The sequence below is a fragment of the Abramis brama genome, assembly GCF_963993115.1.
Source record: "Abramis brama genome assembly, chromosome: 5".
Taxonomy (NCBI): domain Eukaryota; kingdom Metazoa; phylum Chordata; class Actinopteri; order Cypriniformes; family Leuciscidae; genus Abramis; species Abramis brama.
Window position 1 is genome coordinate 5,925,769 of NC_139967.1, and position 26,303 is coordinate 5,952,071.

The 26,303-nt window shown below is 36.7% G+C and overlaps 1 protein-coding gene across 1 annotated transcript; it reads right to left on the reverse strand.

Annotated features, from left to right (window-relative positions):
• On the reverse strand, window positions 1–25,821 carry lifra (LIF receptor subunit alpha a). The gene is made up of 18 exons (XM_084113522.1): window positions 25,583–25,821; window positions 18,083–18,220; window positions 17,347–17,489; window positions 14,733–14,886; window positions 13,913–14,185; window positions 13,080–13,209; window positions 12,272–12,405; window positions 11,999–12,144; window positions 11,122–11,275; window positions 10,818–10,882; window positions 10,471–10,690; window positions 9,557–9,739; window positions 8,501–8,602; window positions 5,352–5,501; window positions 4,836–4,973; window positions 4,557–4,653; window positions 3,642–3,708; window positions 1–1,558 (listed from the first exon to the last, which is right to left on the reverse strand). Exons 2-18 carry the CDS (start codon window positions 18,147–18,149, stop codon window positions 971–973), a joined length of 2,811 nt encoding a protein of 936 aa, XP_083969648.1. The 5' UTR covers window positions 18,150–18,220; window positions 25,583–25,821; the 3' UTR covers window positions 1–970.
• Window positions 25,822–26,303: the final 482 nt, after the last annotated feature.

Genomic DNA, 26,303 nt, shown 5'->3' on the forward strand with positions numbered 1-26,303 from the left:
AGTGTAATAGTGTAATATTTCTTATTTTGTTTAATGTTATAGTTAGTAGTAGTAATAATAATAGTTATTATTTATTATTAATTTTCAATAAAATTAATACTATTATTAGTCACATTGCTATACAATTACAAAATGTTTGGCCAAATTGTGAAGGCCTAGAAACAAGCATAGCAAATCTGGATCTTTTTTTTCAACCTCTAAACAAAAATACACAGAACTAACTAGCTGCACTACATCATTAAGCAACACTGAGTGCGTTTACATTCATTTTACACCAATGAAGCCGGCAGTGTAAGATCATGTGAACACTTCAGCTGTGTTCCTTAATCAGGGAAATGTCATAAAGGGTTAAAGCAAAACCCGAGACGCACGTTTCCCCATTCTGCTTTCCCTTTTGTTCTGTCAGCTTATTCAATGCGCACGTATCGGTTTATATCTACATCGAGACTGGAGAAAAAGTAGCTTGAGGCTACATAATATTTTTTTTTAGATCACCTGAAAATGGTGTAGCCTTCGAGAATGCATTGGTTTTAATCTTTTGAAATGCAAATCAACATGTTTTACCGGTCCTCCTACATTTGACTGCTACAAAACTGTTAAATCAAGAATAAAAAAAGAGCAGTGAAATGCTGTGCACAATATAATGCTGTAAGGGTGTAGATTTACAGCGATCGCGCCAAACACACTGCAGAAAGAGGCACGAACACTGTTGAATGAATGAAAGCGGCGCTCCAAGGGGTAAACGTCATACTGCTCCTAGCGAGCGGAAGAGGATACGGCCACCTCTACACCTCAGTAGTACTTCACCTCTCTGGCCAGTAACACAAGTCCTTGAGAAACAGTAGTGATGTTGATTACATAATTGTGAACGATTTCCAGTAAGGGCACGAAGTCTAAAACGAACCGAAAACATCTCCGTAAAGGTGAACGGCACAAACTAACGTGAAAACATATGTGAAGTAGTGCGTTCTCAGGATTTTCCCGAGAGAAAACTGTGGAACCAGGTGCTGGAAGGCTGTGGTTTCTCCTCAGAGGATTCTGGAAGAAGGAACTGGGATGATGTGACCGACGTGGGGCTGCCAAGCGAACCACTTAAATTTTCCGCCTCCGGAGAATCCAGCTGCCAGGAACACTGGGGTTTATAGCCTGTATTCAAGCTGTCGTCTTGGAAGTCGGCCTCAAACTCGCCTTGGGGCTCGGCTGGATCCGCGGCGGACTGCATTTGAGGCCTGTAACCTCCACCGTCACACACACCCTGTGAAGAGCTCGGGCTCTGGATGCCTGTGTAGGTGACTTCAGTCTGTGTGGAGCCCACGGAGGCGGTCGAGGAACCAGAGGAGTCCGAGACGTGGTTACTGTGGGAGCCGTCACCGACAACCTGGTTGTAATACCTCAGGAGGGCCGGTTCATCGGAGTCTGTGTCTACCTCGATGTTGTCGTTCTCAAACTCCTCCTCTTCCTCTGGTACCGGGACCAGACCCTTCTTACTGAAATCCCACTCTGGACTCTCCACAATCTGGACCAGACTGTGGGGAGAAGGCTTCACATCCAGAGGACCCTAAACACAAACAACAGCAACTTCAGGAATCATTCATGTTCGTAGCACAAAGTTATTAGCAATAGTAATAGTGATTATTAGGGGTGTGACGAGACGCTTACTCCACGAGACGAGACGAGACACGAGATTGGGTTCACGAGAACGAGACAAGACGAGATTTTTACACAATTTTTAAGAAATCCTCAATGATGAAATGTATGAATGGAAAATAGTCTTTTATTCAACTGAAAATCACAAAATGCAAAACAATTTAGGTGCATTTTGAAATCAACTTGTAATGAATGTTATTTTACTTCTATTTTAATGAATTCTATGCAGTAAAGGACATGCAAACACTGCAAAATGTTTTGCTATAAACTCTACCGTCTGGCTTCTCCCCTGTACGATTTCACATGAGAAATCTAACTCCTTTCCATAAATCGAACATAAAAAAAAATAAAACAGTATAAATAAAATTAATATAAATAACTGAAATAACACTTTAAATGCAAACAGTAAGTGTGTATCCATAATCAAAGTAGCCTACTGCTCTCTCAAAACTACAAGTTCAAACAGAAAAAAAAAATTTCTTCAAGCATGAAAAAGAGATAAATTAACTACACAGAACAGACTAAGATTATGGTCATGTTCTTTTTCAAGAATATAAGCATGTCGACGATTTCTGGCAGCAGTTGAGACCTTTGGGCAGTAACTAGGGCTGCACGATATGAGGAAAAGCTGCGATGTGCGATAACATTGTTTAATATTGCGATGTCGATATGACTTGTGATATGTGAATGTTAGCTATACTGTTCCCATGTCTTAGTGCTTTAATAGGTTCTTTGCGCGATAGGTCAAATGTTTATTACCTGCCTGGTTCAGATTACAGTATTTTAGCGCGATTTTGGCACGATCCGTTTCGTGGAGATTCGTAAAGGACAACGGGCGTCGGGACGCAAGATTCGATCGTTTCATTTCGTATAGTGTGTCATAGTGGGCGACAACCTACGTGTCTGCGATGCTTCAGGACATCACGACAGAAAGACTAACATGTTTAATTTTAACGGTCCTCCACGACGGGTTGAGTGAGAGTGAGTGTGCGCGAGTGAGTGAGAGTGCGAGCAACAGTGAGTGTGCGTGTGTGCGCGCGCGAGTGAGCGTGTGTGTGTGTGTGTGTGTGTGTGCGCGCGAGTGAGTGAGTGATCGAGGGACAGTGTGTGTGTGTGTGTGCGCGGAGTGTGTGTGTGATTGGCCCGGCACACAAATGATTTAAAAGTGGCAGGGGCATCTTCAATACTAATTTCACCCTCACGCTCCATCACGCTGACATCACAACAACTCACGAGACAAAGTTTCACCTCGACGAGAAATCTCGTCGCGTTTTAATCTTGCGAGATCTCGTAACACGAGATCTCGTCACACCCCTAGTGATTATGGTTAAATTGAGAATCACAGAGATCACAATTCTCTCACGATTCTAAACAGACAACTAAACAAAATAACATGCAACTTACTAGAGATTCTGACAAAATGTTTATTACTGCAGATTAAAATGTTTATCAATCTGAATCAATTAGAATCAGTTTGATTGAATGATTCAATGACTCACTCATAAATACTTCAAGAACACTGACTAACCCAATAATGAAACAAGTGAACGCATCTCTTGAATGAATGATTCAATGTCAAACATTAAGTTTCCACCTACTGGTGTAATGATGTAATTGATACAATTGTTGTTTGAAGCGCCAAGTAACTTTCAAAAGGTGATTTGCTCTACATTGATCGCTACCGTAGACATCAGTGTTTATATCTGAACTATAAACTTTTATCCCAGTACTTCTGTGATAATATGAATATTTGTAACAATGAAATCATGAAACTGTGTGGTTGCAAAGATTGTTAACAGACTGTTAAAAGATAACTGCTCTCTCTGGCTCAGCGGCAGTGCGAAGCTCAGCGAAACATAGATTTGCATGTTCTGGTGTGATTTTGTCAAAGGTTTAATAGACACTGGCGAATCACTGACATTTAAGAATGAGATTGGGTCTGTGTTTAAATCAAGATATGATTCAATACCAAACACCACTAAAAACTGTTTTACCGGTGGGGACGACCAGTCTCCAGGTACTTTAGGTCCAGGAATTTCAGGATAGAAAGCTTTCTTTACCCTGGAATTAAATAAATAACAGGAAATCATTAAGAAAACACGTTAATAACTGATTTACATCTGTGTTGTTTCCGTTAAAAACACAACAAAATTACTAAAACCAACTAAAATTCTAATTAACGTACCAATTAATGTAATCCAAATACTAATATACACTGTATTAGTATATTAACATTACCAAAATAACACTGACTGATCAGTAAGACTGAAAGAACATGCCACAGAGGGTAGATTTAAACTACCCAAAGTGAAAACCAACTGTGGAAAAAGTACAGTAATGTATAGAGCAATGTATAACTGGAACACTTTGCCAAGTGATATTATTACAGCAAATAGTAAATACCAATTTAAAGTCCTTGTGAAAAAGCATCTTTCGTGTTAGTTGAATGTAAACTTAAGGTTGCAGTCAGTCACAATGTTGTCTAATGTTTTAGTCTAAATGATGAATTTTTGCTACTGTAAGAGCTATGATAAGATAGTACTAATTAATTATGAGTCAAGTAATCTCTCTTTTACTGCTGAAATAATTGTAGAAATCAGGTCCTATGTATATGTATTGTATATATTGTGTGTATATGTGTGTGGGAGTGCATGAGTGGGTGGGTGGGGGGGTTTGTGGTGTTTAGACATGCCAATGTTTTTAAACATTGTTTAGGTGTGTGGTGTTGTGAAAAACTGGTGTAAAATTGTCTGAAGAGAAGCATGTTAGTTTGACTCCAGGAAGAATAGCTGTACTTGTGACAGCTAATGGAGATCAAAATAAATACAAATACAAACATTGTCCATTGTAGCAAACATCGCTGTAGGTCAAAATGATTTAACATTAAAAACACATGAATAAAGTCCTACCACTCTCTCTTCTTGTAGCAGCAGATGCTGATGAGGATGAGACAACAGAACATGGCTGCCAACGGCACAAGAATTCCAACAAACAGCATGTCGGCTGCTGGATGAACAGAGAAAACGAGAGGTTTAGGAGAAGGACATAATCTTGTATTATCTGCAATATCTGAATTTATTAGTTGTTCTATTTAAGCAGTTCAAATATCCCAACAAATGCTGGCATTGATACCAAGTAAGGCTACAGATTAATGGCAGAATCTCTGAATGAGCATCACAATGTCTTACTGTCCATCTCCATTTTAATGGCCACAGTCGACCCGGTGTCCTCCCCAGCTGAAGTGTAGGCCTTCACTATGAACTTGTGCGAGCTCAGAGGCAAACCCTTCACCCTGTATGAGCGCACCTCAGGATCAGAGATGTTAGCTAGGAGCACAACCACATGAGACAAGTATTAAAATATATTACAAAAGATTAAAAAAAATGTTTTATTTTTGTTATAATACATTATAGACAGACTGTTAGGACAAATCCAGTTTGTGCATAACCAATTGAAATCCGATCAGATTTAGCAAGTTTTAACGGCAAAAACGTTTCGAGCTTTGGATAATGTAATGTAATGTAATATAATATAATACATGATGAGATAGAAGTTTTAATTTGTAACAAGAGGCCAAATTCGTGTTTTGGCAAACTTTCCATTGACCAGTTAGTCATTTTGCTTGCACTATAATGCAATAATAAAGCATTTCTGTTCTTATCAGCAGATAGTTTTTCTACTCACAAATGTATGAAAGTGCTTACCAACGAGATCCAGACGTGCAGCATTTGCCAGGTAGATGGCGTATCCGCGTATGAAGCCTCGCTGGTGTTCCATCGCGGCAGCTTTCCAAGACAACAGCACGTCCGAGCCAGTTTGATTGGCTGATAGTGCACCAACTGGCTCTGCAGGAACTACAGAAGATCGAACGAGAGAAGCATACAAAGATATCATACAAGTAAGCAACAATATGTAACGTCCAAATAAGTGGGTTAGGTTAATTTCTGTTTTTTGTTTTTTTAGTTATCACCCAAGCAAATGGCTCTGTTAACTACATTACATGCTTTATTCTTTTAATGTTTATTTGAAGGTATAGAAACGGTTACTGCATGTATATTGTGCCATCATTTTTGTTATTAATTTAAATTGGCATAGTTAGCACTACTATTGTACATGTGTTCCCTGTATAAGGAAAGTAAAAAAAATACAGAGTTTTAAAATAAATTATTAACACACAAATAGTCAAAAACAAAGCAATTTTAGACAGTGAGATTATGCATAAATCAGTGAGTATCATTAGCAGCAGCGGTTTAAGTCATTTAAGACCACATGAAATCAAAATTGTCACAAAGTTTTGTGGATCTTCATTCATGTCTGTAAGCTTGGAGGACTTCGATAATGATATGCAAGCATACTTGACTTAATGTTGACTAAATAAAGTTGCAGATACACATATTTAAATACAAGCATGCACAAGGGTGTCTACTAAATATCTTGATTTCTCAGTGGTTTGTTAACCCCCTGAGGTCGGCGGTATCGCCGGCGATACCAGCTCGCTTTTTTTTATCAGTGTAAAAGAAACTCATAAATACTCTGTTGACTTTGATTTTTCATAGGAGTTTCGTACATCAATCGATTCTGTTAAATGTGTATTATTTTTGTGTATACTCACAATAAAAACAAAGTGTGGTGCTTTTCGCCAAATAAAGAAAAATAAACACGAAGCGAGTTCTGCCTTCTCTCTGCCAGTTAAGTCCATTCTGAAACGCGTCCGAAAATGAACTGTAACTCAGCGAATACTTCTCACACAGACACGTGAGATATGTCTTTATGAAGCTTGAAATCTCTTCTTTTAAATGAAGTAATTTATATAAAAAACAAATGTTTTCAACTCATGTAATCCGTTTGAAAGCAAGGAGAGGTACCGTTTTTCCTTCTGCCTCATTATCTCTATAATAAGCTGCGGCCGCCCCGCCCCCGGCGCTATTCGCATGGTAAATAGTTTAGGTGATTTAGTATGCATCGCATACGCCCCCCGATCAATGCCAAAAAACCACAGTTTCTTTATCAGACTTACTGATAGTTCATCACGTTTTGAGTATGGCACGCTTCTCCAAAGACGCCCTTCAGATGATTCTGGACAGCGAGGAAGAATGCACTTTTTCCTTAGAGGAAGTTTGTGACTCAGACGACGAACGGCAGCATTTTGAAGAGCGAATTGATCCCGCCGAGGACACAATTTCGGAGTAAGTTTTACTTAAAAGTCTTTTGTCTTTTATTTTTAGTGTTCGCATTTATGAGGAAAAAACAATATTACGTGACAGTTCTCCATTATGGACGCGAGCGCTCTGAAAGCAGCACTAAAAGACTTTCAAACTTTCACAGAGACCTCAAAACAGAAAGTACAAATCCTTTCTTTAAAACGAATTTCGTTTTGTATTAATTGTATCTTAATTTTAATAATTTTTTCATTAACAAATTTCCTGGATTTAATACATAAAAAGTAAATATAGGCTAGCAATCACAACATAAGGTGCTTGAACTGGAGATCATCATTAACCAGACCGTATCCTACTCGCCTCACATGTCTAAAAAATGTGAAATATATTTACAGAAAGCTGGTTCTAAACAAAACCATCCAAAACAAAAAACTATGTAGCCTAATAAATGTGCATTTCTCCGGTGCGTTCACTAGCCTACTGCGAAGATCGCGAGTCAATAGCCTATTGTAATCTTCATCTTTGCCAGAAGTTAATAAACAATTAAAATGTCTTATTGCAATATTTTACATATTCATAATCATTACTTTTGGTGGATCTTTGAGGCAGCTTTTTAGGTTTATGGCGTTTTGGAAAAGAGCTCTTCACGTACAAACACCGTTTCACCAAGGCACAGCAGCCCTTCAGCATATCAGGTGTGAACTACTAAATATGCATGATCGTTTACGCCCCATCCGCATATTGGCTTTCCAAACTAAAAGTGTTTCACAAAACTTAAATCAATGTATCGTTTTATGTGAATGATTAGGCAGGATGATTTTCACATCATTTTGAAGAAAAAACATTAGGGGACGAAAGACAAGACAAAAGTCTTATTGACACATATTTACTATGTGTTTTGTGGCCTTATTTCAGAAACTTTAGTTTTTAGTTTTTTCAATAACCATGCATAAACATTATTCTCTCAAAAATGAAAACATGTACATACACGTGGCTCACATATTATGGTAGCCCTGTTTGTGCTATATAGAGTGAATTTACACCTTTGCCATTAATATGTTTATAAGCAACTGAAAAAAGCACAAATGTCAGGGCATGTCAGAACATCTCAAGGGCCCCAAAAACAGCCCAGACCCCAGAGGGTTAAGCGACATATAGTATATTCTTCCCTAAACCTCAAATGTGGTTGGAATTTATTTGCTTTATTCATTGACTTTCATGCATGATACCTTACAAGTGATTTTTCCAGGCTCTAGCATAAACTATATGAAAAGAAAGGGGTGGGATCTTTTATATGTCCTGCCCCACCTTCCTAAAGGTAAACCTGTGCTTGTTAAACCATTGCATGGGTTATTTAAACTAGCGGTTAACCAAAAAATAAATAACCAGATGCTATTTTGCATTAGTAAAAATAGTCAAAAGCCAATTCACACAAACTTCCCATAAAATTGGTGAATTAACATTTCCAGTAAAGGCGTGAATATGCTATTCACACAAGCATCGGCTGTCTGCGTTTTACATAAATTACATAATGCTGCCATTCACATGCCTGCACAAAAAGTTGAAAGATTTGCCAGCATTTTATCAACAAGTCACACAGGACTTCTTAGTGGAAAAATGTTGTTGAAATTTACGGGCAAAGGCTGTATGTGTGAAAGCTCTTTATGAGCGGTGAAGAGCAATGGTTCTCTTACTCATTTCCTGCGAGTATCCGTGCCATCTCTGCAGCAGCGAAGCAGCGCCGGCTGAGAGAACATACACTGATACGGTGTACCTCACTCCTTCCTCCAGAGAGTCTGAAATCAGCAGAGACTCATCAATCAACCAGGCGCATGGAAAAAAACATTCAGTTGTGGTGTAAACAAAGCTTGAAGAAATTAAAATTTCATTAGATTTTCCACAGTGTATTTGGACACTCAAGTCACACATTTTAAAAAATTAATACCACTTCATCAGAAATAACAAAATATCAAACCAACTGGCATGTATGTGAGAATTTTCTCACAGTGTCTGAAAAAGTTCAATAAAGGATCCAGTCAAAACACCTCCTTTCTAAGAGCCTGCTCTGATTGGTCAGATGGCCCAGTCTGTTGTGATTGGTATAACACTGCGTCTGAAACTAAACGCCTGTTACCATATGTGAGTTTAAGCTCCGATGGCTTACTCAGCACTTGTAAACAACAGTGATATGAACAGTAACAATGATGTCTTTGTTCATGGGCAGCCAATGAAGGCCATAGCTGGGCATTATGCAAATTTGCTATAAACCAATATAGGTTCAAGAAGGCTGGAATTACTGACGACTCGTCTCAGGGAGTTCAGAATCAGTTCTTTTGGGAGACAACAACTCCATTTATCCTGCACTTTGATTTTTAAAACTACAGACCTTTTAACATTCACAAACTGCTATATAAAAGTTAATATCTGAAAAGAAAACATACTAGGGGCACTTTAATGAGATGAACACTAAACCTGTGGTTCTCTGCTAGGACACCCGTGTGAACTTGAGAAGAACTGACCTCATATATCCCCCAAAACAGCCGTTTCAAATATATTGAGTCAGTGAAGAGAAAAGATCCTACAGCATTTGAGAGCAGATGGTTTGGTATTTTATTACCTAATGCAACGCCATGTAGACATTTTTAAGTGTACAAATACTTTTAGGGATCAATGTATTTAATAAAAGAACAGGAAATTATAAAGAAAACTTCAATAGATGAGTCACTTGTAGATTAATTTAAAGGACTCACCTGGCTTCACAGTAAAGCTGCTGTCTGATCCTGGAACTTTCTCCCAGTTAACCGGGCACAGGCCACGGCAGCCGGTCGGGACCCACTCCACCACGTACCCTCTGCTGGCATTGGCGTTAGGCTGCCAGGAGAGGTCAAACGTCCCATTTGAGACAAGCAGCTCCGACACAGACATCTGGGAATCTACAGGACAAATGATCAAATGTCAATGGATTAAAACAGTTAATTGCATTATACAGCAATCAGTGTTGAAGTGCCATTCAGAAAAGCATAATTAATTAGAATTAATTTGATAAGGAGCCCTGCACATGACATGCAGGAAAACAAAAATGTATAATCAAATTAACAATTCATTCCCACAACTTACGTCAACACGTTTTACTAATTCGTTCCCTCATTTTAAGATTTAAATCATTCGCACAATAGAATAATTCATTCCCTTGAGTTACTAAATCACGACCACATTGTAATCATTTGTTCCCTTGTTAAATCAAAGTCGTGGGAACAAATTCTTAATTCGTCGCCACGATATATATATTTTTTGTCCGCATGTCATGAGCTGGGGCTCCGTAATTGAAAATTATTTTGTTATTTTTATTTAATTTATACATAAAAAAGTTATAAAGGCCTTTTTGGGGATATTTTTTCACACAGAATCGACTGAAACAGTTTTACTATCAAACTAGCCATGTTAAATGTCTTTAAAATATAAAAATAATAATATTAATAAAAATATGTGTGTGTGTGTATATATATATATACACACACACACACACATACATAATATTAACATATTTCCATTTTTAAATATTAATACTTTTATTTGACTAAAGTTTTTTAGAAGGTGTGGTAAAATGATGCACAAAACATTTGAATCATCTGGTATCTGAGGAAATGTCCCAGGCTCCCTCTACCTGCTCTGTATGCTGGTGTGGTCACAGCGGAAGGCTGAGAGAGACCAGCTGGGTTCTGTGCTGCCACGGCAACGGTGATGTCACTGCCGTTGTTAAGGATGATGGGAAAGTTTAATCTCTCAGGAGGAAGTGAATCCAGTGTCCACCCGTCTTCCTCTGCTGAGCTCTGAGAAACCTTGTAGCCGACTAATGCACCGTGACTTTTCCTCACAGACAGCGGCTGAATGGAAAGAGTCAGATGGCACCATGTTTACTTCTTAGAAGAATAACACATTATTCAGTTTTTTGACATAAGCTGCGTTTCATATCCTTGATTATGACGAATGTAAAACAATGTTTTTTCCTACTTTCCAAAAAACACGTCCTGTGTTACTGCTGTCCATCCAGAGCCAGACATCAAGAGCATCAGGACCTGAAAATGAACAGACTTTGTTATAGATCTTTAGAAACTTAATATACAATAAACATTAAAATAACAGGAAATGATGTAGAAAAGCAGGGTTAACAATATAAGGAAATGACACCGTGTTTTAGAGCATGTGAATGATTAAACATAATATATCTGACCTGTCATATGTGGTGACTAAGAAACAGACAAAGTAGACTATATCATTTCAGATTTATTATTTTAAGTTATTTATAACCACTCACGGTCCATTTTTGTGTGTATGCTGTAGGGGGCGCTCTCATCCCCCCACTTCCAGAAAGCGTGCTTGGATCCGCAGCGCACAGTCACAGTGTAATCCACATCTGGCCACAGGTCCTCCAGCATCACAGATGACAGACCTGTGCCACTGTAGTTACGCTAAAGACACACAGAGAGAAATATCAGCCCATCGGTTAGAAATCAGTAGCCATTTTTAAATATTATATAGTCCTACATGATTGGTTAAACTGATTTAAAAAACATCATTGCCAAGGTGGCTTGAGTAATAGTTTAAAGTAAAAAAAGAACTGGGAAAACACTGAAGGAAAAGTAACCCAAAATTATTTTGTTATCATTTATTCCACTCTCATCATTTTAAACTTGTGTAGTCTTCTTTTAAACACAATTTTGTTTTCAATATTTTGCAGAAAATATTGAAAAGCATGAATAACGATAACAATATGCACACCATAATGTTTATGTGAGGAACAAATTGAAATACAAGTCATTATTCAGACAATTGTTCATTAAAAAAAAAAGCACATGCGCAAATTAAATTTGGCTGAGGTGAATTATTAAAACTTTAAAGCTACTGTATGACTTTAGGCGATTTGTACAATAGCACACGTTAAACGAACTACTTTAATGGTGTTTTATAGTATTTTTTTTAGCTTTTTGAAGACAAGCATTATGCACCTCATATTTTGGTTTTGTCTCGTTTAGTCATAATTTTCTCAACATCTTGACATAAAAACTGTGTTTTTTTTTCTTGAGTAAATGATGCCAGAATTTACATTTTGGGGTAAACTACCCCTTTAACTCCCAAGACCACACAAAAAGCAAGCTGGATTCTGGGAGCTGAAATCTGAGCAGTGAACTTACTGTGCTGGAAAGTCCATGGCCGATGAGCTTCAGCTGGCAGAGCATCTCCAGCTTTTTATACGCCGCCACAGGCCAGCTCCACTTCAGTGTGGCGTTCCACGCCTCGACTTCAACCGCCGTCACATTTGCTGGAGCCAACAGATGTACTGGAAGAGAGACAACACCGTCAGAGAAGAGTTCTCACTCGTGAGAATATTAAGACACAGTCGCTAGGACTCTATTTATAATGCAGATATTCTCGATTAAAAGGGGAACGTATTGAAAATGTGGTACCGCGGTTAGCGAGTTGGGCAGAGTCAGTAAGCCGAACTGTTCCAAGAGGATTTCGAGCCACCAGAGTCCAGTTCTCCTCCCAGACCTTCGAGCTACACAACCAGGTCTTCCCTTCATTAGCCTCCAAACAGTCCCTGCGGACAGAAACACGGCTTATAAAAACTAGGCGTTCATTCATTCAGACAGGAAATGGTGCAATAATTACATTAGAACATTAATGTAATTCTTGAATCTGCAGTAATGATATGCAGGACATGCGTTAATAATACAAAGCAGCAAATCAGCATATTAGAATAATTAGAAGGATCAACAGAATGATCATGTGACACTGAAGACTGGAGTAATGATGCTGAAAATTCAGCTTTGCACCACAGGAATAAATTACCTTTTAAAATATATTACAATAGAAAATATATAGAAGTTTTTACTGTATTTTTGATCAAATAAATGCAGCCTTGGTGAGCAGAAGAGACTTCTTTCTTTTTTTTTAACATTAAATAATCAGACTGAATCGATCCTTAACTTTTGTGTGTTAGTGCATGTAACATTTAGTGCATGTAACATTTATTAATACAAATAATTATTATCATTATTAAATAATATATATTTATAAATATTCATATGTAATATTTACAAGAACTAATGGAATTCCTTAATTAGCAGTAAATATATACATGACATAAGTATCCTTTTCCATCTCATTTAATGTGGTTTGCTGTTTGGTGATCTTTTTATGTACCAAGGACATTACGGTCCCGAGCGCCAAATGCTATAGTGTGGTCAGTGGTTCTTGTGTAGTGTTTCTTGCCTTCCATTAAGGGTGTAGTTAGTGTGGTTGATCTTTCTTTTCAAGTGAGTGTCTCGTCCTTTCTTCCAAGAACATTCTGCGGATGCCAGGTCCCGCGTCTCGCAGACCAACCCCTCATCGCCCGGCGGATCTGCAGCAATTACATACAACAGAAGCCACATGAAGTCGCTCTTTAACACTGCACAGCAATCATCCAGTGCTAGTCATTATGCTAAAAATGAACACTCAGATCTTCCTGTTTTCTGAAATTGTATGTGTATTTCACAGTCGTGGATATATATGTTTATTGAGTTTATATATCATGATATTTCGGCAAACCACTAATTAAGATAAATATCTAGGTAAAAAAAAAAAAAAACTACAGCCAGTGTCAACCCTATGGTGTCAACCATATAGCATTTTACATATTTTATATATAAAACTTTAAAAAAAAAACATTTATTTAATTATATTATTTTTTAAAAATCATCAAAGAATCCTGAAAAAAATGTATCACAGTTTCCATAAAAATATTAAGCAGCACAACAAGAAATGTTTCTTGAGCTGAAAATCAGCATATTAGAATGATTTCTGAAGAATCATGTGACAGTGAAGACTGAAGTAATGATGAAAATATTTTTAATAGAAAACTGTTATTTTAAATTGTAAAAGTATTTCAAATTATTAATATTTCAGTATGTTTGATCAAATAAATGCAGCTTTGGTGAGCAATAAGAGACTCATTTCAAAAACATTAGCCCTGACATAAACTTTTGAATGGTATGCATGTATAATTATGAATATTTAATACACATTTCTTAATTATTTCTTATATAACGATGAATTATACTCACAGCCTACAAACACCACAGCTCCAGTGAGGGTCAACCCTGGGGAACAGCAGACCACATTTGTGCCTGTGTTGGCAGACGCTGGCTGGTTGGTTACGGTGATGGCGTAAGTTCTTCTGCTCAGACGTGTGGCGCTCATCTTCTGACTCTTGTACAATATTTCTTTGAAATTGTACTTTTCCTTAACAATACAGCAGAATGTCATATTACTGCCCACAGGAACCACCTTATCCTGGGGATACATGAAAGACTCAGACTTCTCAGGAATATCCGACCCTAGAGACAAAAGGATGAGGGTAGGGGTGTAAATGGTTTTAATAACAACTTTAACTTTTCTTTAAAGAAGAAATGTTTTCTAGTGCATCCAAAGAGCAACATCAAAACAGAAAACGTCCTTTTATAGCTTTCAAAACAGCTCCAAGCGCAGAAACAAAACTATCTGGTACAAAATTAGATCACTGCCATTATAATCAACAGATGTGTCTGTCTACGTTTAAAAAGGCCAGTTCCTAAATTTGTCACACTGCAAAGCTACTCCAGCAACTTTATTTTCCATGTCTGTCTGAAATAAAACATCTTTAGATCCTAAATATCATATTTGGGAAATACTTAACACATAAAACTCACAGTATAAATTGAAATGACTGTCACAATAGAGCCACTGAATTAAATGACTTTGAATGCTGGATAAGTTCTCAAAACAAGGACCACAAAGTGCTAGTACGTTTGTTTGTGGGCTGATTTTGAGAAAGGTTTGCAGATGCCCAGGCCGAGCAGGACCGGTTTCAGGATCAGCAGAATTTCTGAAGTGTTTTTTCAGTACCTGGAATGGTCTGAAGGGGGCTCCACTGGCTGACCGACTGCTGGTTTCGTGCTCTGATTTGCACTGAATGAGAAGTGCACTCCAAGGGTAATGGTGAACGCCAGGTCCAACCACAACGTCCTGTCACAGGATCTGCTTTAACTGCCACTGTCTCCTACAAATTAAAAAATGTAAATCACTGCATCTGCCAAATGTATTCATGTAAATTGTCTCTCAAATTTGATCAGTTCATGCATTTCCTGAGAATCGAACACATGATCTTGGTGTTGAAAGCACCATGCTCTACATTATGAAAGTGATAAGCAGTTTTGACTTTTTGATCTTAAAGGAACCGTATGTAAGATTGTGGCCAAAACTGGTACTGCAATCACTTTCAAATTACTGTAGAGCGGTGTATCCCCTCCCCCTCCCCCCTGACTCGAGGTTGCCAGATAGGCTGCAGGATCCAGCACGAACATTTGTAGCTGCAGCTGTGGTAACTAGAGCTGAGCTGGCAACCCGGATGCCGAAACACTACTGATTTCGTGATTGGTAGATAGGTGGAGGGTGGCGCTTCAGGCCAAAACACAACATGACAACATCAACATCAGTTGAGGGCTGCAACTTCACTTTTAAATGACAATATCCTGGCCGGACTACTGTTGTCAGTGATATAAGTATTTGAAATGAACATGATTTCTTAATGTCTAGTGACATATCAGAGCCAATTTATGATTAATTGAAATACATTTCTTACATACGGTTCCTTTAAAGTCAGCATTCGCAACCCGATTCACTTCCATAATGTGATTCCGAGTGAAACAACATATAGTTATGTTAATTTATACCATCTGCATTAGACTGGATGGTAAAAGTCAGAATAGAGTGTAACAGTCGTGTTCTGGAAGTAAAAATCCCATTCATTTTTTCCATAAGGGAATTGATTTTTAACAATTACTTATAAACCTTTAAAGACAGACCTGTCTATGAGCTCCAAGGTTGTTAATTTGATGGTATAAGATTTTGTTAAAGCAGTCAGCCCACATTTCAACTTTTTTAAAGAATCGTGCTAAACAGCGGAATGGTGAAAACATTACCCATAATTCTGCAAAAACAAATCTCCATCAATCTAAGAATCGTGACAACTAAGCAAATTTCACCAAAAGTAGTCTTTAGCTTCCTTGAAGCGCAGCAAATTATGTAATAGAATTAAAAAAATATTATTTTCTAATAAACTTAAAATAAATATATTTTACGCAAGATATACAATTTGTTGTATAGTATATAAGTAACTTCTTTAAATTAATAGTTTCATAATTCCCCACTTTAAATTTGATTGTCATTCTCAAAGCTTCATGGACCTGTAGTTCTTTCCCTCATTAAAGCCGGTGAGTACACAGTGTTGTACCTTTTTGTCTGATATTCAAATACTTTTTTGCTTCGAATCAAAGTTTGTAATGTTGTGGTTCACCATGAAGCTGATTGGCTTGGTTCATGCCATTGCTTGTAACTCTTAAACAAAGTCTTTTTTGAAATCCTTATAGAAAAAAACAAATGAAAAAAACACTTCAAGAACTAAAGCCGCTGAAAAAGTGAGGGCACTAATAGAGACTCTATGGAGCTGAATGAGTTTGCAGTGGATTGTGAGCGATCTACTCCATTCAACGTTTGACAGGGACGTGTATGCTGAAGGTCAAATTCACTCTCCAAAGCATCTCAAAATATCCCATAATGCTTTTTAAAAAATTGTTATTTGCTATTATGACTGGACACTATGGCTATAAGTTCCTATGTTAATTATCAGCAATGTATTTAGAAAGGCTGCATTACCTACAACAACAGCTTTTTGGCTATTGGTTCACATTATTTTCCTTCCTTCCAGCCAAAAAAAAAAAAAAAATTATCAGCCCAAATAAAAAAGATGGTTTAGAAGCAAAGGACGTTTTTTTTTTATGGCAGATTTGGAATAATGTGCACTGATGAATTGTACTCAATAACACCAAGAACTCAAACTATGAAAGTAAACACATAAATTCAGATTTCATGTTGACATGAATATTCTAAAGCAATTACATTAGATGTATCGACAGAGTTTGTGGCATGCCATCGATTACCACAGGAAGCCATTTAGACTCGTCCCTCAGTTAAAAAGGAACGGTAATGCAATTACAATGAAAGGCCAGCAGATATTGTTTTCTGTGGTAATCAACATTGCCTTGATTATTGCTTTATGGGTCTAGAATGCAATAACAATCAATCCAAATAAGCAAAAAATATTTTGCAATATAGACAGACTAACATTAGCCAATAAATTCCAAAACAAGTTAGACATGAATGTAATCTCTATCATAACATGTTGCTCTTAAAGTCACAGTCGGTGACTCATAGGAGATGGGAAAATATTGAGTGGAGAAACTGGTTTGAATGTATTTGCATTTAATCTCTTGTTACTGAAATAAAGGTGGAACCGCATTGTATCATAAAGACCTGGATGTGGCACAAAAGACATGATGTTCCAGTAATGATTCCCAGTGCTTAATGGCTCACACCCACATGCATGCATCAACCCTAAATAACTAAAACACAGATTAACAGTCGACATGACATCCAACGGCAGAGATGTGAGAGCGCTTACATTTAGCACCACATTCATGAGCTCGGTGTGGAAAATCTCGATGTCAAAAAGCGGTGAGTCACTTTGCCATGACAAAGAAAGAGTCTGTGCAGGTAAATCAGGCTGTAGTGATAAACCATGGGGCACAGGAAGTTCACTCAGACCTGTACAATAACACACAGAGAGAGATAGAGACAGAGACAGAGACAGAGAGAGAGAAGAAGAAATGACTTGGGCATTCATTTCAGTTGGCAAATCATAGTAAACCTGTAATGAATTAAACCATCTATTCACTGAGCAGTTTATCTATAATCTATGACTAACAGTAATATCAAGTTTTCCACATTAATAAGAAATGTTTCTTGAGCAGCTAATCAGCATACTGGAATGATTTCTGAAGGATCATGTGACACTGAACACGGGAGTAATGAAGCTTTGCTTCACAGGAATAAATTACACTTAGAAGATATTCAAATAGAAAAAAGTTATTTGAATCTGTAAAAATATTTCACAATATTGCTCTTTTTCAGAGAATCTTGAATAAAATATGACATTATATTACAGTCCTCAGAATTTTGAATGGAATAAAATGTATTGATACATTTTATTGTAGTGTCACAATCACACTAACACTAAATTTAACCAGGGTTACGACATGTTTTGTTGATGTCATGTAATCTGAGTTAAACCTAGGGTGACCCGTTTTAATTCTCTAACATGTCCTGATCAATCTGGCTAGGAATCTGATGACACTCACCATTCTGCCCTCGAGAGCGTAAGACCCCGAGGCTCAGACACAGAGCCAGAATCACCCAGCCCTGCATACTGACCGAACCAGCACCGCTTTACCGCTTACAGAAAGAGCTGAACACAACCGAGACCTGGAGAACACAACCTACGACAAAACACACAAAAAATCTGTTTTACAGGACATAAATCAGAGGGTATAACATAATCTGGGATTGTGATACTGATGTGATACTGAATATCTTTATCTGTGATTTTTTTTTTTCATTTCATCATTATCAACCTTTTTTAATTGCACAAACTTTTAGCATTAATCTCAATTTTGCAAAACCAACAGAAAAAATAGGAAATCATACTGCATTAAGATAATGAAGTCTCATATATATATATATATATATGCTGTGTTCAGACCTAAAGACTGTTATTAGTTATATATAATTTTCTTAAACAATGTCATTTTCGCATTGACTTACACAACAGTATAAGAATGATGCAACTCTTTTATAACAAGCACTCTTGACAATTTGGATCACCTTGCAATTCCTATTGTAGGAGACCTACAAAACTAAATTTGTAGCCTTTAAAATAGCACAACAGGGGCACTTTAATAAAAAATTTATAAACACACCACAATTTCACTGTTTTCTTTACACACACATACACAAGTAAAGAAGGCTGGAAAGCCAAGAACATTGGGCAAGCGCACACACACACACACACACACATTACGGATTACAGCAGTTCTTCTGGTTAGTATACACACACATATAATAGCATTTGGTATCATTTTTAAACATGGTTTCTCTTTTCAATATTCCATTATTTCAATACATTTTTATGCATCATTGCTACTTGGATTAAATAAACGTACTAGAAAGCATAAAATATAAAACCAAAAAAAGAGTAATTGCATAATCACCATATTTATCAACAATATTATAACATATTCTTCTGTATTAAATTTAGATAATTTTTTCCTTATCCTATAGTATAGATTTTCCATATTAATATAACTATACAGCTTGATGCAATGTAAATCAGAATTAATCACACTATTCAATGTTTTGTCCAAAAGCAATAATCTACCTCATCACTACCCCCTATTTATCCCCCGAAAATCCAGAATTTCCAGTCCTCACCTGCTTTTATCATGCATAAATCATAGCCTAAACAACACATCAAACTGAGATTTAGGAAAACAAACATCAGATTAAACAAGCCCTCACATGTAGATACAACATGTTCAGTTGTTTTTAATGGCATTCACACAGCATTTGATAAGATGTCTGATCAATCATATTTGAGGATTGAAGCCGAGAAAATGTGGTGCAATGTTGGTACGCATCATGAGCATCTTATCAGCGCTGGACATTCCCAAAGTGAATTCACGAGGGAGCAAATGCATCACATTCCTTCCTACGAAAGATTAAATTAGCACAATGCTGCATCTCCTACTTCACTCCTACCTCACTTAAATCAAAGAAACTTCTGGATCAAAGCCGTAAAAAGAAAAACACATGAAAACAGGAACTAAATAACTAGTTGTTTACATTTTCACAAGAATGCTAGACGTCGTGTTTGGTAGAGCACTGTTGTGCAATCAAGGTCAAAAGGTCTTCTGAGCAGCTTTTAGCACATTTCAATGTGGATTCTAGGTAGTTTGAGGAATCATTTACAAACCAAAGCTTAATGCTACTGACCACTGGACCAAGCTAACAGATTCAGCAACCCACTCCAGTCAAGGTATTATTTAGATAAAAATAAGCAAAACGGATCATGAAGAAACACAGGGTGAAGTTGCAGCTTATTTTACAGATCTGGCCATGGGCACCGATGCCAAATACAAGTTTAAACAAGCCTTCAAACTCGGCCCCTCCCGTAAGTGAATCCCCAAACACCACCTCATACTGAAACTGAAGCCATTTCATTTTTCCAGTAAACTGAAGCCTGTAAAAAAAAACATTTTAAGCAGAAAAAGAAACCATTTAGAATCCAAGCAAGAAGAAAAAAATAAATATTTTTAGAAGAAAAGCTCATTTTGGCTATGCAAATAACCCTACATTTTCTGCCGGAATAACCAATAGACATATTCAGTGGTGATTCTTGCCTCAGCAAAAACCTCAAACTTTAAAACCTAAACCCAAGAATTTATTTACCTTCAGCATGTAACCAATCCAGCACAATATTCGAAACAATAGGACTCTGAAAGACAGACCCAATGCATATCTAGAGACCAGAATGTCAGAGAGACTTTCGGTCAGCAAGCAACCCCTCAGGGCAACCGCATAGCAACACCCTGGTAACAACCCAGCATCTTACACTTATACACAGATGCCTCATTAGTGTTTATGGACTGCTATATGCAAGCCATCCGCCATGTTGGAACAGTCAAATCCAGTCCGTGAACACTCGATAGTAAGTTGACTGTGCATCTGAAACCTGCATGAATATCTATATCTGCAATAGACATTAGCAGATGGTTTTCACTGCATTTAGTTGATCATTAATGTTATAATTCTGCAAATGTATATTGCACATTCTCACCTCTGAAAGGTTATCCCATTTCGTCTGGATTTTATAGCTTAGTTGTTTTTACAGCATAGGCTGCACAATGCTATGTCATTATCGATGAAAATGCATTTATTTGTTAGTTGAGTGCTGAACAGACTCATGTTAACCATTCCAAGATGGCGGACGCATCGATGTGTCTGAAGCCGCTGGATGTGGCATCTACTACACAATCATGCTCTCGAGGTCTGCATGTGGAAGCACCACTTACATTTTCTTCAGAAAACAGAAAAATCTTGTTTTGGGGGAAAAACTTTAAAACCCAGGAACATTCATTCAGACAAAGCATCAACATTTTTTGTGAAAAAAAGCAGTTTTCCATTTCCCTACTAGACAAAGTTGTCATTTATAATGGCAAAAAGCACATCTAGCTTGTTTTCAAATAACAAATATTCGTTAGGAACAGGATTCTCAATATTGACTTTATGACGATCCATGTGCTGCAGGCTTATGGTGAAATAAAACATCACGTTTGTGTTTGCAGACCTTGTTAGCAGTTTTGTTTTGAGAGCTCACAATGGTCTTGTTGACAGATCTCTTTAATGTTCCAACGGGCGTGAACGGCCAGAGGGCAAAGAACAGGAAAACAGACACTGTTTTTTTACTGAAACGGGCTGGAAAACAATCCCATGGATCACTGCCAACCTGTTTCCTTGCATCACCACCATAAAGTTATGATTACTAGAAGTCATCTGAGATAACACGTTTACAGTCTTTGAAAGGTTACCGTATTTTTCATAGATTTATCATTTCGCTCTTATCATCCAAATATAACAGCCCACTCATGCCCAGACCTCGGCAGGGCGCAGGAATCCAGTGTTTGTGTTGGCAGCCTGTGCGGCGGGTCTGCAGCAAAGTGTGAAACTAATGTTCAGAGAGTTACAGACAAGACTGTGAAACATACCAGCTACAAGCTACTCACAATTTTTAGTCAAATAACAGTCAAGCTACATTCAAAAAAAGTAGTTAGTGATGCAAAAAAGTTACTAACACAAGTATATTGATGATATTTAGGGGGACAATAGCTCCGGGCAGCAAATTAAATAGTCGTAAATATATTATACAACCATACTGTACTGTACATCTAACAATTCTGTACATTTTTGCAAGTCCTTATACTAGTAACAAGTCAGAGCCAATTTGAACACAAATGTGCACTACTAAGGGTTATTTTCCAATAACTAAAACTAAAAACAAGAAAGAAAAAAATGGTTAATTGAAATAAAATATTATAAGTAGACAATTTTTTACCTTTTTTTACCTTGGCAATTAACAGAAACGTTTAAGTTGAAAAACTAAAAGTAACTGGAAATAATTAAACTTAAAAAATAAAATAAAAATAATAAAAATTACTAAACCACAAAACAAAATTACAAAAAATTAAACAAAAATTTAAATGTAAACTGAAAATAAAAAAGCTAAATCAATATATTAATAAAAGCTATAATAGTATAGGCTATACTATGCTAAAACAACATTGGCACTAAATAGGCAACAACAAACAAAACTAAAAACATGAATAAATAAATACTGGTTGTGCTACAAAAAGCAAAAAAAATAAATGAAATGCCATCAAATTTAAGTATAACATAAAAATGTGTGTCTGCTTTAAAGCTGGTGGAAAAACGAGAAGGAGAATAATTTGCAGCAGTTTCCAATGTTTTGCAGGAACTACAGTCTGAGCTCAGATCATTCCTCAGGAATCCATGAAAGATCGGACAGAATTCTTACGTGACAACATTTTAATTTATTATTTCTGCGCCATGAATAGACACAAATTCCTCTCTTTCCCACCCAGCGCATTTACACATGTTGAGAACAATGATAATCTGTCCAGAGCAGTGTGCTCTAATGGCTTCCTTCCACTTATATCACACAAAACTACACGACTTCCTTCCACTTATATCACACAAAACTACACGACTTCCTTCCACTTATATCACACAAAACTACACGACTTCCTTCCACTTATATCACACAAAACTACACGACTTCCTTCCACTTATATCACACAAAACTACACGACTTCCTTCCACTTATATCACACAAAACTACACGACTTCCTTCCACTTATATCACACAAAACTACACGATTCGCACTGATTCATAAGAGGGGAGAAAGTTGTAGTTTCACAGTTTACCACATTTGACTTGGAACAGACACATTATAAGGGTGACCAGAGTAGTTTATTAACTGAAATAAAGCCAAAAAAATTATATATATTTTTTTTAACTATAAATATTAGATGGAAAACAAACAACTTAAAATTAGAAATTCTGCTTTGGTAACTGAAATAAAATGAATTGGGAATAAATAAATAAATAAATAAATAACAGAAACTAGAACTGAAGAAAATAAATAAATTAAAGCTAATACAATAAATACAAAAGGACATCATTTTGTTTTACAGAAACTTAAAATGAAAACTTAAAATATAAAAATAAAACCTAAGACAAAATATTTATAAATACTATAAAAGTGTATATATATATATATATATATATATATATATATATATATATATATATATATATATATTACTAAAATAACACTGAGGGTACGGCTGTGCCATTAATTGTAATTGATTTTGGCTTCCAAAAATTACACAGAAAAATGCTGGGTTGTTTCAAGCCACGTTTGGGTCAAATATGGACAAACCCAACTGTTGATTTACATTTTTTTTTATTAAAGTTTTAAACCCACTGGTTGGGTTGAAACAACCCAGATTTTTTATAGAGTGTATGAAAACAAGGTAATCGAAGTTAAACGATTATCGTTCCGATGCTGCATTCTGTCCAGCGCACCTTCCTTTCCTTCACAGCGGTGCGCTTTCGTTCCTCCCTAAAAGCCCAAACTTAACATCCAAATCAGCCGAATAAGTGAGTGTTGTAAAATGGAGTCTACAGTTGCTAAACTGCGGGACGTGTTTTATATTAAACAGTGTTGATAAAAAGAGACACTGTTCCCCAGGAGGCGTTCTGTGTCTGTGGGTGCTCGAGTCAGAGCCGAACGCGGAGAAGCTAATGTGCTTCACAAATATGTCAAAATGCCTTTTTGGCAAGTACACACATAAACACTGTGGGTGATATCTAAAGTAAACTTCCACAGTTGAGAAAGAAAGTGCGTGTGTAACAGTATGTTGGATCTGCTCATTAGCTCTTAAAGCGACAGCAGCCTCATATACCTGCTGCAGTCTGTCTAATGATAATCAAACAACAAAAGACAAAGGAAAATCACTCACTGATCTTGACTGAATACCGCAAGTAGCTTTAATAAGGATTAATCTATATTTAATGTGTACAGTAAGTGTTATTTTACATTCGACTATTAAATGTTTTTTTTCCCTAGACTTACAGAATACAGAATATCTGAATACCGCTACATCTTCCTGAAAAACTATTCAACTTGTACTTGTGTTTTGTTGTATTTATTTGTCCGTTTTGTTTGTAATTAGGCTAGTTCCTGTGCTCTTATTGTATTGCTGACTGTTAATTTGTCTTATGTAATTATTTTGAGGACCTTTTTTACATCATATTAACCCAGTATTATTTTTTTCTGAAGTTTCGATAATTGTGAAATTTCACTGATATTTAAGATTACTCATATCGTGAAAAAGGGCTCTGCCAACCAATAATCATGTTACAAAATCGTGATATCAATATTGACCAAAAATAATCATGATTATGATTTTTGCCCATAATCGAGCAGACCTAACTGAGGGTGACCCAAATTCTGAGGGCCACCTAACCCAACATAAAGTAGGCCTAATTATTAAATATCCATGATAAGTTTAGTAAACATCTGTGTGCAAAAAAAAAAAAAAAAGACCCTCTCAATTTGTTGTGAGACAGTAACTCAACAGATGAGATCTCATCAGACATTAGATTACAGGGACGCTTCACATGAAAATGAAATCATGTCATTGTTCTCAGTCACCATTCAATTCATTGTATAGGAAAAAAAGCAATGAAAGTGAATGTTGACTGAGGCTGTCAGTTGATAAGATTCTGCCTAACATCTCCATCTTCATCTAAACAACGACAGAATATTCAGCTAGGACTGCTGGCTCTGTGTACTTATAGTTCAAAGGACCACATATGTACAAAATTGTTGTGTAATAACTTACTCACTGATTCATACAGTCAACACAAGCAATGGTACAAGGTGTATCATTAGTGGAAATTGTCCTGTAATTGATGATTTACAATATAACCTTCCATTATATGGTCACATTCACAACATTTCTATCAAACTATCACATGGTACTGGTAACCAGTATAGGCTAGTATTTAAAAAAACCGAGTCTCACTTTACATGCACTAATATAAAGTACCAAAGTACTACCATCCATTAACCACGATATTGGTATTCTATGAATTACCTTGTAGTACCACTTAAATACAGCAACAATTCAGTACTATGGTACATAATGAAGTACCATGGTGTTACATCTGATAATTTGATGGAAATGCTTAAAAATACAAATTGATGTATAGTAGCACATGACATGGACGATACAAAAGTATTCTGGGTTAAAATATAAACTGATAAAGCAACGCCCCATAAGACTGTTTACAATAAACCACACCAAAACGGTCCAGAAAAAACAACAACACGAAAATACATAACCAATTTAACCAATCAAACCAGCCACTTTAAACGAATATATTTCCTTTAAGTCACCTCATTTGGTTATTAAAACTAACAAATAAGCAAAAGTCAAATGCCTTAAACGGAATTATCATATAACCACAATGCCTTCAACTAATCTTATAAGTAACGTAACGTTACGTTATTAATTTCACAGCGAATCATTTCGATATGTCAATAAGACTTCTATTTTAACTCGTTATATAAATCAAACGTCACGAGCTAATACAGATAAACAGGGGGATTTCTAACGTTAAAAAAAAACATGATGTTCCCAAACTGTTAAGTTACCTTGATGTTTTTAGTATCCAACGTCTTCGAAATCACCCGGTTATATCCATAAAAATAACGGCTGCTATCCGATCCGGTGTGTTTGGGTTAATGGCAGCGCGAGCGCATGTCTTTCAGGACGGGTGTCGGTTGTCGGTTGTCGGAACTGGGGGGACCGAACCGGATTCCCATTCCCAAATGGCTCCAGAAAATGAGCTGGATCGGATCGTTCTACCAAGCGTCATTATGCGACAAACACTGTCTTCCTCCAGGGGGCGAATGTTGGCTCAAGAATCGCAGCATGTTTTAGTTGTTTGTACATCATTTGTATGACAGTGAATATAATGGTTTAAATCTAGCAATTCCACGGATTAGTACCGGACACATATATGGATATACAAATCGGTAATCTCTGTAAAAAAAATATTAAACGGCATTCTTGATCATCACAAACACATTTGATTAGTTCTTGATCACCACAAACGACTGTGGTTAGTCCATCTCGACCAGCGCTGAGAAAAGTAACGGGTACCATGTGACAAAGTTATCGGTGTGTTTCTTCAGCAGTGGTACGGATAATATTTTTTACATGAAGCATGATACAGAGAAAATGTAATAGCCACTAAGTTGAAAATACACAGTGAAGAAGAAAAACTGGATAATTATTATTATTAAGCCCCTACAAACCTGACCAATCAGATGCAACGTTCTGTTCGCCATGCCACGCCTATTCTGCTCTTTT

What these genes read in the sequence shown, in the direction of transcription:
- lifra (XM_084113522.1), bottom strand. Translation starts at nt 18,149, where the DNA reads ATGCAGGGCTGGGTGATTCTGGCTCTGTGTCTGAGCCTCGGGGTCTTA. An exon ending in AGCTGTGGTGTTTGTAGGCT is followed by an intron (nt 13,210 to 13,912) that starts GTGAGTATAATT and finishes TAATTGCTGCAG; the next exon opens with ATCCGCCGGGCGATGAGGGG. An exon ending in TGCACGTCTGGATCTCGTTG is followed by an intron (nt 4,974 to 5,351) that starts GTAAGCACTTTC and finishes TTGTGCTCCTAG; the next exon opens with CTAACATCTCTGATCCTGAG.